General features: G+C 43.2%; 1 protein-coding gene across 2 annotated transcripts in view; it reads left to right on the top strand.

The window, feature by feature from the left end:
* ANKMY1 (ankyrin repeat and MYND domain containing 1) overlaps nucleotides 1-19,342 on the top strand; it is a 46,187-nt gene that overhangs the window by 21,434 nt on the left and 5,411 nt on the right. For both annotated transcript variants that reach the window (XM_077349007.1, XM_077349006.1), the window contains exons 11-16: nucleotides 7,056-7,163; nucleotides 8,965-9,096; nucleotides 9,859-9,972; nucleotides 12,744-12,909; nucleotides 13,678-13,735; nucleotides 16,270-16,418. In XM_077349007.1, the coding sequence (XP_077205122.1) occupies nucleotides 7,056-7,163; nucleotides 8,965-9,096; nucleotides 9,859-9,972; nucleotides 12,744-12,909; nucleotides 13,678-13,735; nucleotides 16,270-16,418 (727 nt within the window). The remainder of the gene's footprint in view (nucleotides 1-7,055; nucleotides 7,164-8,964; nucleotides 9,097-9,858; nucleotides 9,973-12,743; nucleotides 12,910-13,677; nucleotides 13,736-16,269; nucleotides 16,419-19,342) is intronic.

Here is a 19,342-nt window from a genome sequence, read left to right as displayed (position 1 = left end):
ACACCCTGTTATTTGGCTGCGGTCTGCCTAAATCAACCAGGCCACCAAAATAGCAAGGGAGCTGTCCAGCAGTATCAGCAAGCTGTTCAAAGATTACTGACATGAAGGCCTTCATAGCAGGGGAATTATTCAGGCAGTGCAGGAATTAGATAATAGGAGCTGGCCCTTAGAAGTGTTGCAATAGTAACCTGCAGAAATGTTTGTAGGTTGTCTGACTACATCCCATCTTTTCTGGTGCTTAGTGGGGTCTTGGTCCTGACAGAACTTAAAGCAAAGTAGGCTCTTCTTGTGCAGGGTGGTGAAATGTGATGCTGTGTGCTGTTACATAAGCACTAAGACTGTAGTCCCAATTCTTTTGGGTTGGTGAGTGGGACCTCCTCCTGGGTGACAGTCTGAGGGATTCCCTCTGGGAAGCTACTAGTGTGCAGTAACGTTTATAGAGGGGGAGGACTCCTCCCCTGAGGAGGTCTCATCTTGTTCTGATGCTGGGCTTATGCATGTCCTGATGACAGATGCATTTATATGAGCAGTCAAAAATTATTATAAATGATGATACATTAGTGATAGATAGATAGATAGATAGATAGATAGATAGATAGATAGATAGATAAATAAATAAATAAATAAATAAATAAATAAATGTTCCCAAGCTGGTTCATGTAGAATAGGATCCTCTGTGATAGTTACATATCAGTCAGGGGATCAGTCACCTGCCCACTTCCCAGTCTCAAACTTCTAAAGCCATGACTTGCTATGGCTTAAAATGATTTTACCAGCTGACATGGAAGTCAAGACATCTTTGTGGTTTTGATGCGGAAATTGAACTGCAAGACAACAAGGACAGTCTCAACAGGAGGCCACCCAAGCAAGCAGACAGAGAAAGCTAGAACGGTATCTGGAGAAAATTGAATGTTTTTGGCCAGATAGATAGATTCAGCTGGGTAGCCATGTTGTAGAAGCAGCAGAACAAAGTTTGAATCCAGTGGCCTTTAAGATCAACAGAATTATATTAAAGATATAAGCTTTGAATAAAATTTTGTTGGTTTTAAAAGTGCTATTGAACTCAAACTTTGTTCTCTTTTGGCCAATAAACAAAAAATAAAACATCTGAACAGAAAGTTTAGGGAGACTTCTCAGCCAGGGAATTATAAATGGGGTTTATTTTAACCAGCTTAGGAGAACACCAGGGTCATGAGGGAATAAGCAGCACCCTTTAACGGTAACTTTGCCAGTAAATAAACTTTCCTGTACAACCTTCCTTCTTGGTTTTCACATTTTTGGGGGCAGTGATGAAAGCACCCAGCCCAAGTACAGCTCCAGATCACATTCTCTGTTTCCATTGGTTACTCAAAATAAACTGTTTACTAGAAGGGATATTCTTTAAATGTAAAATCAGTTGGACCAACAGGAACCTGGGTACCTTTACAAAGTATTCTGAAACATTCTGCATAGATATAACAGCTGGATCAAGAGCTGATAGTCCAGATATATTCAGGAAAGGCAGGAAGGAAATACTTTTTCACATAGTGCTTTATTAATAATTTCCTGCCTCAATGTGTGCTAAAGGTCCTTAGCTTGGGTGGCTTTAAAAGTGATTACACTACTTAAAGGAAGATAGGGCTTTCAACATCTGTTAACCCACATTAATAAATGCTTGGCGGGGGGCAGAATACTGGAGGCAAACTGTTGCCTTGTTGCCCTGTCAATCAGCTTTCTGGAGCATCTGAAATATTGCCTATAGTGACTAATGAATCATTGTGGGAAACAAGGCTGCAACAAATGAATCTTTGGTCCTCCTCTTACCTTACTTCCCAAACTGTCTGGGTAAAGGATATGTGATACTACATTTTTCCATCACTCAGACTCTAATGACTCATTACTGGAGAAAATTCCATTTTCTCTTTTACTTGTTCACGAGTTGCCATGGCTATGAATCTTGTATGCAACATGGTTATCTTATGTGGCTCAGTGATGGAGCATCTGCTTGGTATACAGAAGGCCCTGGGTTTGATCCTTGGCATCTTTGCTTGAAAGGTAGTAGATGAAATTAAAGAGCAGGCCTCTGCTTGGAGTCTTAGAGAGCTGCCGCCAGTCAAAGTAGACAGTGCTGACCCCTGTAGATCAGTGGTTTGATTCAGGGTAAGGCAGCTTCAGCTTGTGTGTGTACGAGTACATTAGGGCAGGGGTAGTCAAACTGCGGCCCTCCAGATGTCCATGGACTACAATTCCCAGGAGCCCCCTGCCAGCGAACACTGGCAGGGGGCTCCTGGGAATTGTAGTCCATGGACACTTGGAGGGCCGCAGTTTGACTACCCCTGCATTAGGGGAACTGTCAGAGATAACACAGTGACAAGACTGTTTTGTGAACTTAATTAAAAAATGTTTTATATATTTTTAAAGAAGGTGGTTAGTACTATGGTGTAGCACTGAAATGTTGAGATGCTCATGTAGCTCTTTCAAAATTAATAGGTGGCAAACAGGACCCATTGCTTTTAAAATAGTTGATTGGGTTATTTGAGTGCTGTTTCCTACACGGAAGTTCACATCTCTCTCCAGTGTGTTCTCAAAAAAAGCAAAAAATCAACATGGATTCTGCAAGTCTGTTTCTCTTGCTCATGCTATTGGGACTGTATATCATACTGTTGTTGCTGAAAGGAGGGAGTCCTCTGGCAAGACAACAATTTAGAGACAAGTAAAGCCTTGGCCAGCAGGGGTCCTTAGTGTTTTGTTCAATTAAAAGGCAGTATTATTTTCTTCAGACTGCGGAACAAAATTTGATTCCAGTGGCACCTTTAAGACCAACAAAACTTTTAAGCACAAAATCTTTAAGTACACAAAATCTTAGACCTTGAAAAAGACTTTGTTGGTCTTAAAGGAGCCATGGGACTCAAACTTTGTTCTGCAGCTTCAGGCCAACACGGCTAATCACCTGAATATCTTCAGACTACAGAAAATCTGGAATTCAAACCCATTAACAGCAGGGGTAACTGTGGCCTGTGATTGGAGGAAGTAGACAGCTACTAGGACATCTGACAGAAGGAACAGCATACTTAAACAAACAAAGCTATAGACATGGAAAATAATTTAATGATAGGGCCAAGCACTAGTCCATTTGTCTGTGAGCCTGCCTGATGCTTAAGGGAAGCTTATACAAATGCATTCATATGTAACACATAACATTTCTGTGGAGGGGTCATGGATGGATGGACATAGTTAGTCCTGTTGGCTGAACACATTCACAACTTGCTTCTACTATTTGTACCATGTGAAACCACTCTTAAGTTGAGGCCATTAGCATATAGCACTTTTGAGGTCCTTGCAGTCTTCTCCTGCAGTCAAATGTTTGCCTCCTCAGCTATCACTAAACATACAGCCAATTCACTCTCAACCTGATAGGTCCTGGGGTGTGCTGCCAATAGGGAGATACCACTCTGCCAGTGAGGGCTAATCAATGCAAATTGCACTCTGCCAATGGGAGCCAATCAGTTCAAACTGCAGTTGGCCAATGAGGGCAACTCAGTTCCTACCTGATTGGCCCTCCCTGGGAGTGTGCAGGCAACAGGAGGAGAACACATGGTTTATCTGTGCCTCCATTGCAGCTCATCTATGCTTCCTTCCAACACAGAGCTGAAATTTGAGACCTCCACCCTTGCCTGGGGCAGATGGAGGGTGGGAAGAAGCTGAGAATGGAGCAACTTACCAGCAGCAGGGCTTTTCAGAGAGACCAGCACCTCTTCCACCCAGCAAGCAACAGGAGGAGGACATAATAAGCCCCATGATTGACCCTCATTGGCAGAGTGTTCTCTTCCTATTGGTTGCACACTCCCAGGGAAGGGTCAACGTCTGCATGCAATTTGAACTGATTTGCCCTCAATGACAGAGAGCAATTTGCACTGATTGGCCCTCATTGGAAGAGTGCAATTTGCACTGATTGGTCCTCGCAGACAGAGTGGTATCTTCCTATTGCTGTACACCCCGGGGACAAATCAGGTAGAGAGTGAGTTGGCTGCATGCAACTTCAACTTTATAATGTTTAGTGGCGATGATCAACTAGGATGGGATGAAGCAGGAGAAAAAAACTGTGGATTATTTGGTGATTACATTGTTAAAATGGTAAAAGATGGGAGGAAATTGAGCATAATGTTGAAAGCATTTAGAGATTTCTCATTAAATTACTAAGGCTTTTTGTTAATTACTTTTGATGATCAGTCTTGTATAAATTAGCAGTATTGGAAAAAGTCCTATTTGATGGACCATAATGAGTTGCAACTAATACTCTTTTATTCAGGAGTTGATTACTTCATTGACATGCATTTCTTACCTTGCAGTTTTTTTTATTGCTGCCTTCAGTTACATAAATAAAAAGTCAATAACTTTACCTCTCTTACTTGCTCATACATAATTAAGGATCTGTAATTGCAGCAGGTCTTTATTTACCTTGGTGTAGTTCTTTTTTAAGCATCATTTTGCTGCTGCTGTTGAATTTTTAAGTCACAATAGGAAACTCAGCTTTTACTGTAGTGTTTCTTTTGTGTTTGTGCTTTCAGGGCCATCACATAAAAATGTTCATTTGTCATGCATAGTATTCAGGTTGAAATTTGGGATAAGGCAGATCCTTTTGAATATTGCAGTTGCATTTTTTTTTGTTTCTTGCTTAGATGCTTATTCTTCTGTTGCCTTTCAAGCTTCTTTCGAAATTTTTGTACCAATTATCACTTCCACAACATTTGCAAAGAACAACCTGATACAATCATTGGTTTGCTGTTCTGCCCACACACACCCTTTGCATGCAATATTTCCTCAAGGTTTTTCTGTAGAAGATCTGCTGCTTACTTCATATTGCACTAGCCCAGTCATTCTCACTAATAACCCCAGGGTTATCCCAGCAGGGGGGATTTCATATTTAAAAAATATTTATTTATTATTTTTAACCAATTTGGGAAGGAGCCAAGAAGACAGAGTGGCTTTCTGATTATCTGGCTGGTTTGTCATGGCCTTGTTGAATTCATACAGAACGGAAAAGGAACGGGATAGAGATTTCCCAAAGTTACAAGTGATCTCCTAAATACATAGATCATTTCCCCTGATGACAATTGCTGTTTTGCTTGGTGGGCTTTATGACAGCTGAGACGAGTGCTTCCTTGCTTTGCTCAGGCAAGATACTATACACACAAAAATGAAACTTCATCATCATCATCATCTCTTTGAATTTATATGCCACCATTCCTAGGGTTACCAGCTTGTGGTAGCTTCCAGCATCCATACAAATACAATAAAATATAATTCAAACCAATTAAAACATAAAATACATAATAAACCCATTTTTAATCAGCAGCAAACCAAGTATCTCTATAGTTCAGATGGTCCTCAGTTTTGTGAGCTGTGCCCCAGATGTTCCTGACCCTATCCAGCCATATAGCTGGCAGAAGAGCTCCGTCTTGCAAATCCCGAGGAACTGAGACAGCTCCATCAGGGCCCTGAATAATTTAACAAGCATTTTATTTGATTAGTGATGTCATGTACACTGAGAACACATGACTTCCGGGGGCATGGCAGGGAGGTGTGGTTGGGTGACATCACTTCTGGGGCTACTTGAAGTCTGAAGAATATTTCAGGGGTTACTCCATAGTTAAAAGGCTGAAAAAGGCTGCATTAAGCACATGTAAAAAATCCCACTCTTTTCATCTACTGAAAAAATTCTCATAGGAACATTTCGTATAGGTTAGGGCCCAAAAGATTGCTGCATGAACCTGTGGGTCTTGGCCTACACCCAATAGAATTTTTGACCCCATGTAATATCACAATCTGCTCTTGAAAGTCCCCTCAGTTTCAGAAGTCACTTGCTATGCGAGGTGCAGCTGTTTGAGAAACTCAAGACCAAAGCCCTTTTGGATATGCAGACCTAGGCATGTGGTTCTTTGCCTCCTGGCTGTTGTCTTATTCATTACTCTGACAACTTCTACCAGCCATTAATTTGAACTGCTATATCAATATTTGATGCCAGTGAGGATTGGCATCAAATATTTTTTGTGTGGGTTCTGTGGGTTCAGGGTTTTTTGTGTGGTCAGTTTGTGTGATCAGTTCTGTGTGTGGTCAGTTCTGTGGGTTCAGGGTTTCAGTGGGGAGATGTAATAGGCCAAAATGATTGCCTAAAAGCTTTCTTTGTATTATTCGTCACTGCATGAAACTGCAGAGATTAAAGGTCAAGGTGTTTTCATTTCTTGACTGAGATTGCATAGGTGAAACTCTGATTTCCAAACCATGCTTGGAGGGAGGGAGTGAGGCCTCAGTAGAGGGCCTGTTCCACTGGTAGAGAATGTAGCCCTTGGCCTCAACCAAATGCCTGGTGAATGAGTGCCATTTTGCAGGTCCTTCAGAACTTTGGCAGTTTAGTTATTTGATTGATAAATCCCCCCCCCCCCCAAGGACTGGCTGAGGGCGGTATACAGCATATCATTCACATGAAATTTACATAATAATTAACATCGTTCATTAATTCAAATTAAAAACAATTACAATTGGTTGGAAACAGCAATTAATTTAGGCACTAGATCTTGGTGCCCCGTAGCAGCATCAACACTTTCAGTTACTGTCTGTTCTTCTCAAAACAGAGTGTATTCAGGGAAGGCATAAATAAAAACAGTTTTGTAAGGGTCCAGGTCTCTCCTGGAAGCTCATTCTACTAGGCTGTGGTTGAGGCCAAGCGTACTTCTCTGGGGCTGGGAATCATCAGCCTGTTGGAATTTGCTGAGTGAAATGCTCTTTAGGGGATGGGTTTGGAGAGGCGGACCCTCAGGTATGCAGGTCCCAAACCGCATAAAGAACTCAGTTTTTAGTTTTTGCCAAGTCAGTTGCAACTTGTTTTGTTGAAGCACATAGAGGTCAATGCCAAATCAACATTACTGTCAGTGTATAAGTGCAAATTAAGAAATATCTGCATGCTTTTGGTCTAACAGATTTTAAATATCTAATTGTATTAAAAACAAATATCTTATTCCATCATTTTGATAAGTGTGCTTCGTCTTTATTGATTTTATTTTATGCTTCCTTTTTAGGATGTGAGCGATATTGTTGATCTTCTTTTGAATCACAATGCAAATCCAAATCTCCTCTGGAGTGGCCATTCCCCTCTTTCACTTGCCATTGCTAATGGAAATGATTTGGTGAGCATTACTCTCCCCTTCCCACAAGTACACTTAACCTCTTGCAAATAGATTAGGGTTTCATTTAATTTATTTTGGGAGTATTGCAATCTCAAGTGGATGATTCTTACAAGAACTAGTTTCAAATTCCTCCTTCAGGGACATTGATCTGCTTAATGGTCTGATTATCTGAGGGACTGTCTTATTCCCTATGCCTTTCACAGGGTGCTCTGTTCTGTGAATAACAACAGGTTGGTGATCTGGCCTGTGTGAGGTTTGCCTGGCCTTTTCTGACCTGGTCCCTGCCTGGTGGAATGAGTTCCCAGAAGAACTATGGGCCCTGCAGGAATTTATGCAGTTCCACAGTGCCTGAAAGGCAGAACTCTTCCACGAGGCTTTTTGCTGAGGCCAGGCTGAGGGGACATGGTGGGCCCATCCTCCTTAACTGTTCCCCATAATCCCCATCTGGGTAGCACTTCTCTTCCTTTGGGTGTTGGTGGCCAGGGATGGGAGGGATTAGATTGGTGTGGGGTGTGGGTAGGAGGTTTTTGATTGTTCTACTGCAGGGGTAGTCAACCTGTGGTCGTCCAGATGTCCATGGACTACAATTCCCATGAGCCCATGCCAGCAAACACTGGCAGGGGCTCATGGGAATTGTAGTCCATGGGCATCTGGACGACCACAGGTTGACTACCCCTGTTCTACTTATTATGCTTTTAATTTTAAACTTTGCATCCAGAATTTGATGTTAACTGCTACGAGACAGCTGGCTGGGAGTGGCGGCCTACAAATCTAATGAAAAAAAACGATTAAATGCAATGGAAGAAACAACCTGCTTTCAGCCATTACACATTCAGGGTAACCATGCCAGAGATCTATAACTTGTGTGGGCAGAGTGTTCTCCGTATTGAATCGCATCTTATTCTCATTTGCCCATCATGATCAGATCTCATTGAACTCTATTGTCTGGGGTGCTTGCTACTCCTCCCAATTTGGTGTCATCTGCAGATTTAATGAGCCATCCCTCTACCCCCATATCCAGATGATTGATAAAAATGTTGAAAAGTATTGGTCTGTACCAAATCCTGTGGCATCCCCCTGCTCACCTCCCTCCGATTCAACGAAACTCCATTGACAACCACTCTTTGGGTGCGGTTTCTAACCAGTTCCCTATCCACCTAACAAAAAAATTAAAGAAAAGCCAAAATTGTGTGAGAAGATTCTTTTAATTTTCGTTAGAACTGTTTGTCCTTGATGCAATGGCAACTTGGGATTTACTGAGGGTGGAAGGCAGTATATTTTTCAACAGGTCTGGGTGGACTTGACCTTGATTCAAAGCAAAACTAGAGGACTGGTACAACAAATGCTCAACAAAAGAGCATCCCCCCCCCTTCTGAAGCTTGATGATGCCTCAAGAGCAGGAAAGTGAGGCTGGGAGCTTTCGTACAGCCTGTTCTTGACACCTTGGTGATAAAAGGATCGAGGCTGAGCTGAGTTGTGATTCTACTGCCTTTGCTGCTGCAGTAGATGGATAAGGCTGGTGATGGTCTTCCTTGGCTGTTTTTCTTTGACCATAGTGGCAGTGGAAGACTGGCAATTTTGTGGCCTAAGTAAGAAGAAAATGGTGACCATGGTGGGGTGGGGGAAAGCTGGAGGTACATTGGTTTATCCCTGTTTGTCTGTTGGTCACATTTGTATCAGCAGAGATATTTGAAGAGAGATTTTACATTCAGTGACTAGTTGTTCTAATAACTGATGTTGCAACAATATTTACATTCATAAGAATGCTTTTACCTATTCCCACCCTTTCCCCTTTACACAGGCTGTGGCTAAGCTTTTGGCTGCCGGAGCTGATCCAAATCTCCCATTAGGACAAGCTGTTGGAAGTGCCCTGTGTTCTGTGGTTAACCCTTTGTACGAACAAAACAAGACATTGGCAAATAGGCTTGCTTTGGTAAGAAAAGTGGTAAATAATCTGATCCTGGCTTTCCAGATATAAAGATAGGACAGTGCCTTATTCCAAATGAAATTCTTGGTCCATGTAGCTCCAAATTGTTTGCCCTGACTGACAGTGGCTCAGGCAGACAAACACGTTTCTCAGCTCCTATTGGAATCTTGTAACTGGAGATGGCAGGAAATTAACCTGGGAGCTTCTGCTTGTGAAATGTGCTCTGTCACAAAGGCAAAGTCCCTCCCTACCTATAGGTGGGCAAAGGGTAAAAGAGAAAGGGGATGACATCAGGAAAAGGCTGTGAAGTGTAGACAGAAAAGATTTGCTGGTCAACTCCGCTCAGCTCAACTGTTGTTGGACATTTCCTCCTCTTGGGAGGTTCATTTGGCCTTGGTGAGGGGAAGCCCTTACCCTGTAGAACTGCGTATTGTGGAAGATGTTTTAATCAAACAGAGGGGATAACTGTGAGGACTACAAAGAGAGAAGGAGTTTAATTAGAGTAAATTCACGGCAAAATCAAATATGATGCTGGGAAGATATGTTCACTCACTGGTTCTGCAACATCATATCTGATTCAGCTCAGAGATATGGGAATCTGAGAGTTGTGGGAATCTGAGGAGAGGAAAGAAGGTCACTAGGAGAGAGATGAGGATGGGAAGTGGGGAGGGATAAGATGGCAAGGCTAGCTGTGTGCTGAGTTCATTAAAACAGCCCTGTGATTCTCAGTTCTGCATTGATCTATTTTTGTTTCTTTTATCTCACCAGATTAACATGTTAATAGCTGGAGGTGCAGACATGTTGATGCCCATAACTATTGGAGATGAGACTAGAAGTGCAGTGGGAACAGTAGTGGACTACGCATATTTCAAATTCTACCAGGTATTTCTTCAACACCTAGAAATTCAAAGCTATTTAAAAATTACTGGAAAGCTGTTCCAGTCATTAACAAAGGACTTGGTGGTTGCAGATGTTCTTGATGGCTCTAGCATCTGTCCTTATTTTCTTTATCTCTCTAATTCATTTTTCTTCTGACCTTCCAAGTCAAACAAGATTTACCAAATGTTAAGTCACAGGCTGCCTAGAGAGAGCAAGTGACAGCACAGTTCGAAGTCAGGAGTCACAAGGCTCTCAGAAGCCTGCTTTCATTGGCTGTAGGTGGTTACTATTTCACAGAGCAGCATCGATGGGAAAGACTGCAAGGAAAACAATGGTTAAGACTCAAGCTTGCCCAGGCATCTTGGATCTCAGCCACACCTGTACATTTTTTCTGAGCTACTTTTGGAACTGGTATGCAAACTATGGTTTAAATATCAGGCTGGCATGCTTGTAGTAGCTTACAGAACAATGAGAAGAATTTTCATATTTGCAGAAAAGAAAAAAGTGTATTCAGAAATGGTTGCACTGTTTGTATGATACTATCATAGACCCATTATGCCTGGCAGCAGCCACGCCGGGTACTCACAGGGGAGGCATGCCGCTCTCCCACCAAGGTGGGGGTAGGGGGAGTCCGAGGGACACCATAGGTCGGGGGAAGGGCGGCTCTGCCTATTATGCACGGCGCTGGCCTGACCCAGCCCCAGCTCGCACCTGTGGCATTCCAGGGATCATGGAAAATTCTGCGTTCCCTTGCCATGAGTTTTCCGGGGCACTGCACCGGGCCACAGCTGGGATGGCAGCAGCGTCCTGCATAATCGGGGCTGCCCTGCTGCCGCCATCCTGGGGTTCCTGCCCCGTGGATAATCGGTCAGAGTAGAGCAGAGGTCTCAGATATTCTGGATTTTTTTGCAGGTCATGATTGTTTTTTTTTTCAACTAAATAATATTACAGAAATGGCATTTTTTAAAAAGACTATTGTGTACTCCAGGGACCAGATCTGTTTCCTGCCCAACCTGCCAAAGGTGGTCAGGTTTCATTTTAAGAAATTAGCACCGTTAGGGAACATTTGCAATTGTTGGTAGCCTGTGCTTTATGTATAGACCTGAAAGAAAAATGTAATGCTAATGTGTACATTAGGATTCAGTCCTTCACAGCATTTGAAAGCAACCAGCCTATCTGCTGGTGAAAAATTAAGGAAGTGTCTCCTTTCACTGCCCAAAAAGGCTGTAATAAGGAAGGGAGTTGGACTGAATTAAAAAGTTGGCAGTATCCAATCTTTTTTTTTTTTTAACAACATTCTTGTTATGACTGGGATTGAATTTTAGTACCAGATATGGTACTGCTTGGGGATCAGATGAAAGTCCTTTGGTTCACAGACCACCAGAAGGTCTTTAACCTTGGTCTAGAATGCAGTACTCTAGTCCTCAGCTCTGCTCTCACAGCTCTACATGGAACAGCTTGGTTGTACTATCAGGCGTAGGTAGATCTGAGGAACCATTGAAAGGCCCATGGGAGTAATACTTGTTCCCTAACAGGTGAGATGGATGGAATTACCCTGTTTCCATGGAACTATCAAAATATACTCTCAGTTTTTCATTTATTCATTCCATAACTACTCATCTACCCATTGCACTTGCAATCAGTGTAAAAGACCATGCAGAGTTGGTCAGCGTATTGAAGGAAAAACCTGTCTTAGAATCATAGAATCATAGAATCATAGAATCATAGAGTTGGAAGGGGCCATACAGGCCATCTAGTCCAACCCCCTGCTCAACGCAGGATTAGCCCTAAGCATCCTAAAGCATCCAAGAAAAGTGTGTATCCAACCTTTGCTTGAAGACTTCCATTGAGGGGGCACTCACCACCTCCTTAGGCAGCCTATTCCACTGCTGAACGACTCTGACTGAGAAAAACTTTTTCCTGATATCTAGCCTATATCGTTGTACTTGAAGTTTAAACCCATTACTGCGTGTCCTTTCCTCTGCAGCCAGCAGAAACAGCATCCTGCCCTCCTCCAAGTGACAACCTTTCAAATACTTAAAGAGGGCTATCATGTCCCCTCTCAACCTCCTTTTCTCCAGGCTGAACATTCCCAAGTCCCTCAACCTATCTTCATAGGGCTTGGTCCCTTGGCCCCAGATCATCTTCGTCGCTCTCCTCTGTACCCTTTCAATTTTATCGATGTCCTTCTTGAAGTGAGGCCTCCAGAACTGCACACAGTACTCCAGGTGTGGTCTGACCAGTGCCGTATACAATGGGACTATGACATCTTGTGATTTTGATGTGATGCCTCTGTTGATACAGCCCAAAATGGCATTTGCCTTTTTTACCGCTGCATCACACTGCCTGCTCATGTTTAGTTTACAATCCACAAGTACCCCAAGGTCTCGTTCACACACAGTGCTACCTAGAAGCGTATCCCCCATCCAGTCTTCTGCAGGTGTCAATGTGTGTGTCCTGCTTTGCCCAAGTGGGAGAGAAAAGGTATGACTGGCAGATAATTCTTTTTTACACACAACTAGGTGGGGACAGATTAGGTATTTGGTTTGTAAAAATTCTCCTCTTTTGAAAGCACAGCAGCTGAAATGGATTCTATTTCACAAAAAGATGGCAGTCCAGTGAAAATTCTGTATGGTATTTTTAGTGCTAATTTTGACAAGTTTTATGCTTGTTTTCTTCTCCTACAACACTTTCAGGTATAATCTCTGTTCCTATAATAGGGAAATAGATTTTTGTGATATTGCATGTCTTCTCTGTGGTGTTGTATGTTGCAGGACAAGAGACTGGCACGTACCCCATTCCATGCCCTGACACCACCTGAGAGGGAGATCTACAATAACCGTAGAAAGTTGCTGGAGTACCTGAGTGATCGGCTTCGTGAATGTGTCATTGCGAAAGAAAAACGGTGGGATAGGGAAGAACTCCGAAGACTCAAACTTTGTGAGTTCAAGTTAAACTTATTTAAGTTGCACAAATATTACACAGTGCATTATGAAACTGGTGCACACTGCATTGAGAATCGAGCAGCTGGTAAGAAAATGCTTCCCCATCAGTTAGGGTGGTTTTCAAAAGTGGTCCTAGTCAACAGAGAATGTGAGATGCAACATGAAAATGTGAACTGGCGTGGTGGAGAGTTAGAGTGTCAGACTTGGTTCTGGGACACCCAGATTTGAAACCTCACTTTGTTGTGGAAACTTGCTAGGTGACCTAGGCTAGTCATTCTTTCACAGCCTCATTTACCTCACAGGAATATTGTGAGGATAAAATGGAAGAGGTAAATACAAAGTAAGCTGCTTTAGGCACCTATTGGAGAGAAAGGTTGGATATAAATGTCTAAAATAAAACCAACCAATGAACTTGGTGGTCCCCTGCCTTTGTCAGTCCCTCTTTGCCAGGGGTAGGGAAACTTGCAATGTGATGTCAGGCCATGTATTTCAGTTTACTAGACCTTACAGGGAAGAGGGAGAGAAGAGGAGATGTGAGGCTGCCGCAGCTCTGATGGCAGCCATAAGTCTTCATAACGACTGTCTTCAGACTTGGAAGGTTTGGCTGACTTCTTTCCAATTAAAAGACTGGATGATACTGCCAGCAGTCCAGCGAGACACAAGGAAAACTTATGACACACCATTTGAAAGTCATGCACCTGTATGTACATCTATTTTTTAAGTTTAAAAAATCTTACTTAATTTTCGCTTTCATGTGCAACAGTATCAAGGAAGAAATTAGCAGGATCTGCAGGAGTGATACAAGATGCTGATGCAGCATGGTAAGATCAGAGTAGCATGCATATTATTATTGTCCATAGTAGCATACATATTATAATTTATTTAATTAATTAATATACCGCTCTCCCTAGCTGCTTCAGGGTGGTGAACAAGTGCTCATTAACAACAATAAAACATAAACATTAATAAAAATGTTAATAACACATATAAAATTGAGGCTACAAACATCTCAGTACAACCATGCAATTTAATGCATATGTAAAACTGTCAGAAGTAATTCTCCTTGTGGAGTAATTGTTGGAATTCATGGAACATAGGCAGAGAGGCGGTCCCTTGGATATGCCAGGCACAGACCATAAACTTTATCTGGAATTCAGCTAGAAGCCAGTACAGCTATCAAAGGATGGGACAAATATGGGCTCTAGGCAGCTGCATTCTGGACTAGTTGTAAAGTTGGGGAGAGAACCACACCCTGTGGCACTTCACAAGGAAGCTGGCAGCAGTGTGATAAACTCTCCCCAACTGTGACTCTCTGTCTGCAATCCTGAAGGAAGGACATCAACCCCTGTAAGTCTTTCCCTCATATTCTGGAGTCGACTAGGCAGTGAGCTAAAAGCTCATGATCAACTATGTCAAAAGCTGCCGTGAGGTCTAATTATTAGACTCTAATATCACGAGCAGTGCTAACCTGCATTGGTCCAGCTATTGTTGAAGGTCATCCATCAGAGTGACCAATGCTGTCAACCCCATGGCCAGGCTAAAATCCAGTCTGAAATGGATCCAGGACTGAAGTTTACCCTAGGTAAACTTCAGTCCTAGGCATGCTAATAACTGGTTACCAGCAGCCCTTTCAACCACCTTCCCTAGAAATGCCAAGTGCGAGACGGAGCAGTAATTGGCTGGGTCACGTGGCCCCAGAGCTGGTTTCTTCAGTAGAGGATGAACTACAGCCTCTTTCATTGCCCTCAGAACTCAACTGTAGAGAGGGGGTAGTTATCTCCCAAGGGAACCTTCTATACTCTCATCGCTCTGTTTTAGTAGCCATGAGCCAGGGGACATGTAGTAGGCCTCACTGACATCAGCAACCTATCCACCTCAGTCAGTGTGAACCATCTGAAGCCATCAAATCCTCCCTCTGAAGGCAGCCATGGGCCCTCTGGTTCCCTTACTGTATCTATAGCTTGGGGGAGGGGGTCGCCAGCTATAGTACAGCTTCATCTTGCAGGGTTGGCATTCACACCCTGCTCAATCTATTTTGTTTTGTTTTACTTTATTTGTCTCAGAAGGCAAGATTCTATGCCATTCTAATCACAGTTTTTCCTGTGTAGTATTTGAACTGCCTCCTTCATGCGTATCTTGGTCCTAAAAGGGAAGTATTTAAACTATTTAAAGTGCCTTTCATTAAAGTGCCTGTTTCTGTGATGTCATCAAGAGCTGGCAGTATTGAGTGTGCTGTTGAGCGTGCTGAAATGGTAATCTCAGACATCAAAGAGAAAGGAAATTCTTTGTCGCAGGAGACATGGGTATACTGCTGGTTTCTGAATGTGACCAAGGTTGTGTTTTCAATATTTTATTTATTTATTTATTTGATTTAGAAGAAGAAGAAGAAGAAGTTGGTTCTTATATGACGCTTTCCCCTACCCGAAGGAGGCTCAAACCGGCTTACAGTCGCCTTCCCATTTATATCTTGCCACCCATGGCAAGCAGTCTCATGGTGGGTTATGCAGTAAAACCCCCACATAAAACAGAAATTCCCACTAGAAAACCCATTAAAACAGTCCTCTGTTCAGTTTCTGGTGGCAACTAATACCTTCTTCTCCCAACCTGTGCGGGTACCATTTGGCATGTCAGGCGAATTTTAAGCCACCAGCCAAGATGATAAAAAATGTGGCGGCAGTGTCTTCCATGCCCTGGCCTCAACCATAAACCTGGCGGAAGAGCTCTGTCTTACAGGCCCTGCGGAATGTGGGAAGCTCCCTCAGGGCCCTCAGCTCTTCCAGAAGCTCATTCCACCCGGTTGCGGCCAGGACCAAAAAGGCCCTGGCCCTGGTTGAGGTCAGGTAAGCTTCTTTGGGGCCAGGAATGACCAATAAGTTGGAACTTACATAGGGCAATAGGTGGTCCTTCAGATATGTGGGTCCCAGACCGTGAAGGGCCTTGAAGGTCAAGATCAAAACCTTGAACCTGATCCAGGCTGCAACCGGTAGCCAATGCAGCTGCCTCATTGACCTATTCTGCTGTCTCCTTCTTAACTGGCTATTTGACTAAGAACATAAGAAGAGCCCTGCTGACTCAGACCAGTAGTCCATCTAGTCCAGCATCCTATTTCATTCAGTGGCCAACCAGTTCTCTTAGAGGGCCAACAAACAGGGCATAGAGGCCAAGATGTTCCCCTGATGCTCCCTAATGCTTTTTACCTTATTTGACTCTATGCCCTCTTATATACAGGGCAGCACTGCCCCCAGCATGTCCCTCCTGCATGTAGAGTTTATATTCAGGAGTAATTATATCCCAGTGGTTTTCCACATAGTGTAAATAATTAACTAATTTGTTTTTTTACATTTCTCTATTGCAGTCCTTTCTTTAAATATTGCTATCAGTGTGGGCGATCCGTAGGTGTGAACCTCACACCTTGCACACGCTGCTATGAGAGCTTTACCTGCAGCAAGTCTTGTAAAGTGAAAGCGTGGAATGAACGTCATAAACGAGAGTGCTTGCTATCAGGTATGGTTTGTTTTGACGGTGGGATGCAAAGCCAAGGTGTCTGGAACAACAATGTTGTTGTTAAAACAACATTGCTGGGCCGAGTTCTATTGCTATGGTTGCTACAAAGGTTAGTCGCCCATAGTGTTTGACTCACTTCTCTATTTTGAAGCAGCATCTGTTATTAAATAATCTAATAATTTGTTAGAGGAGCAGAATCAGATCTTGCAAAGAAAAATGAATCAAAGTATGATAGATTAGTGACATATCTGTGGTGGATAAACCCATCTATTTGTCCTATGTCTAGTTTTTGGAAGAAAAAAATATTTTATTAATTTTAGGTTTTAGCCTCCATAGTTTTTTTGCTAGTTAATTGACTCAGATGCATTATGTCCCTCTTGGAAAGACTTGTAGTGCACATAGTTTGTCAGAAAGAACACACAGACTTTACCATGGGAAAATGCTCAGAATTTTACCTGTGGATTCACCAATATGTTGTGTTATCTTGAGTCTTGTGGGTCTGTAAATGTTAACTTTACAGAAGAAGAAATTGAGGTAAATGAGTTCTGGAATCCACTTGCAGTTCTGTTGTAAACATAATTGACTCTGGAAATGGAAAAAATAAGCTGAAATGTTGCAAGGTGTGAATAATCCCAAGACAACTAATATGTACAAAACTCAACTGCACCACTTATCTCTGGGTAAAGTAGAATGGAACAGAAGAGGCATATAGTTTTGGACACAATGGGATCAATACAGAGCCCAGGAGGCACTGGAGTTTTATCTGTCCTCTATGAAAATAAATGTTCTATGTACATAGAGGTGCTTATTGAAACTGTGCCTGAGGTGTTTATTGAAACTGCTGAATCATGGTCAGGCTATGTACCTGTTTATTTCCTTTTTTTTGGTGTACATTTTTAATGTATTTGTCATCTAACTCTCATTCAAACATGCAGGCTTTCAAAAGCAAAATAGTTATGTGTGGCAGTGCTCCAGGTGGAAAGAATAGCATTGGTAGGCAAGTCAGTGTGCTGGGTGAACACATGGAACTTCCTCAGGCACATGAAGGTGTCTTAGCCACAGTCAGATTGTTGGTCTTTCAAGTTCAGTATTGTCTGCTGTGAGTGACAATGGTTCTCCAGGTCCTTTCAAATTAAGGACTTTCACATTGCTAGTATGTGATCCTTTTAACTGGAGATGTTGGGGATTGAGGCTGGGACCTTCTGCATCCAACACAGATGCTCTGTCACTGAGCCAGAGATCGTCTCCTAAATTGGTCACAATAAATGTGATTTGGTCAGCTCACTTCCTACTCTTTGTGGGGAGTTTCTGGTGGGACATGATCCAGTAATTCCCAGTCATGTGATAGCTTGCTTACAAATGTTATATTTTCAATGCGGAATGCCACCATGGAGTGCTTTGGGCCGCTTCCATGTGGATTTTGTATTGTTTGAAGAAACCCACTATGCATCAGCATCAGGTTCTGATGTGCGAAATCAAGTCATAATTGTGCACTTATTCCAAAACGATTGGCTTTGAAAGGGTAACCCCCGGGGCCTGTGCAGGCCTTTTGGAAGCGCTCCCTCTCCCCCCCACCCCCCTTGGCTGGATGGCTTCCCAAAGGCCTTGAAAGCACACCTGGGGCCTGTGTGAGGCCTTTGCAGGGCTTTGGGAAGCGCCCCTCCCCCCTCAGCGGGATGGCTTCCCAAAGGCCTAGAAAGCACACCTGGGGCCTGCGCGAGGCCTTTGAAGGCCTTTGGGAAGCACTCTCCCCCCCCCCCCCCCGGCCGGGCGTCTTATCTGGGGCCCTGCAAGTGGAGCGGAGGAGTTACCGACTGACTAGCTGTAGCAGCCAGGCATGTCTGTGAGTCAAGGGGTGAGGGCTTGGTGATGGAGGGTGGGAGCTATAGGGGCAGGGCCAATCAGGGTGCAGCTGGCTGCACCCTGATTGGCCCTATTCCAACTTGGACAGGGAGGGCGGGAGCTTTAGGGGCAGGGCCAATCGGTGTGCAGCTGGCTGCACCCTGATTGGCCCTGGAGAGGCCAGACAGTCCGTCCCCCAAGGCTGTTTCACAATTATTAAGAGGCACCAAAGGGATAAGATGATTGGGTTTAGGTAAAGTCTATACAATGTTTTTTGCTGATTCTGCACGACAACAAACCGAAGTCAAATATAAATGTGTCATGTTGTGCCACCTTGAACTTCCTTCAGATTTCCTTTAGATTATCAGCCTTACATCTACTGTGTGTAGTCTAGATTCCATGAAAAATGTTGATTTAATTTGAAGCTTAGGTCACATAACATGTGTCCATTGTAAAAGAATAGTTCTAGAATTCATCAGAATAATGTGTGTGCCCTCATTATGTGACTTAAATAAATGATGAAAATTGCATGAAATTTGCTTGATATAAATATTTGGATGGAATCTGTTTCCTCTCTCTGCAGGATATTGTACTTTTAAAATGAAAGCTAGTTGGGAATGGGACAAGAAGATACGTTATATTTTTGGAATTATCTCTGTATATTGTAAATGGAAAGCAGAGTTTACAGAATGTCAGCTCCTTCCCTTGGCCCCTATAAGGTTATAGGAGGCAAGATTAGCATTTCTGAAAGAGCTAGCCTTTAAGGTCAGCTAGTTCTCTGAGAAAAGAATGTCATCATAGCAAAGACCAGACTCTTTAATTATATTGGATAACTAGTAATCAAGCCCATTGCAGTTCGAAATGCAATGGGCGCTAGCAGTGAGAGTGGGTTTGGGGGGGGGGGACTACCTGCAGTCTTTGGGCGGGCTTTGAAAGGGGAGAAGGGGGAAGGGTAAGGGACACGCTCCCACCCACCCACCCACCCCCTCTCTCAGAATCCCCCCCCTGAAAAGCGGCGCCGCAAAGCGCCTCTTGCCACATCAGGCCGGGAGCAACTGCGAGCCGCGCTGTGCGCGGCTCGC

The sequence above is a fragment of the Paroedura picta genome, chromosome 8 (assembly GCF_049243985.1).
Source record: "Paroedura picta isolate Pp20150507F chromosome 8, Ppicta_v3.0, whole genome shotgun sequence".
NCBI lineage: Eukaryota > Metazoa > Chordata > Lepidosauria > Squamata > Gekkonidae > Paroedura > Paroedura picta.
This window is presented reverse-complemented; position numbering and strand designations above follow the sequence as displayed.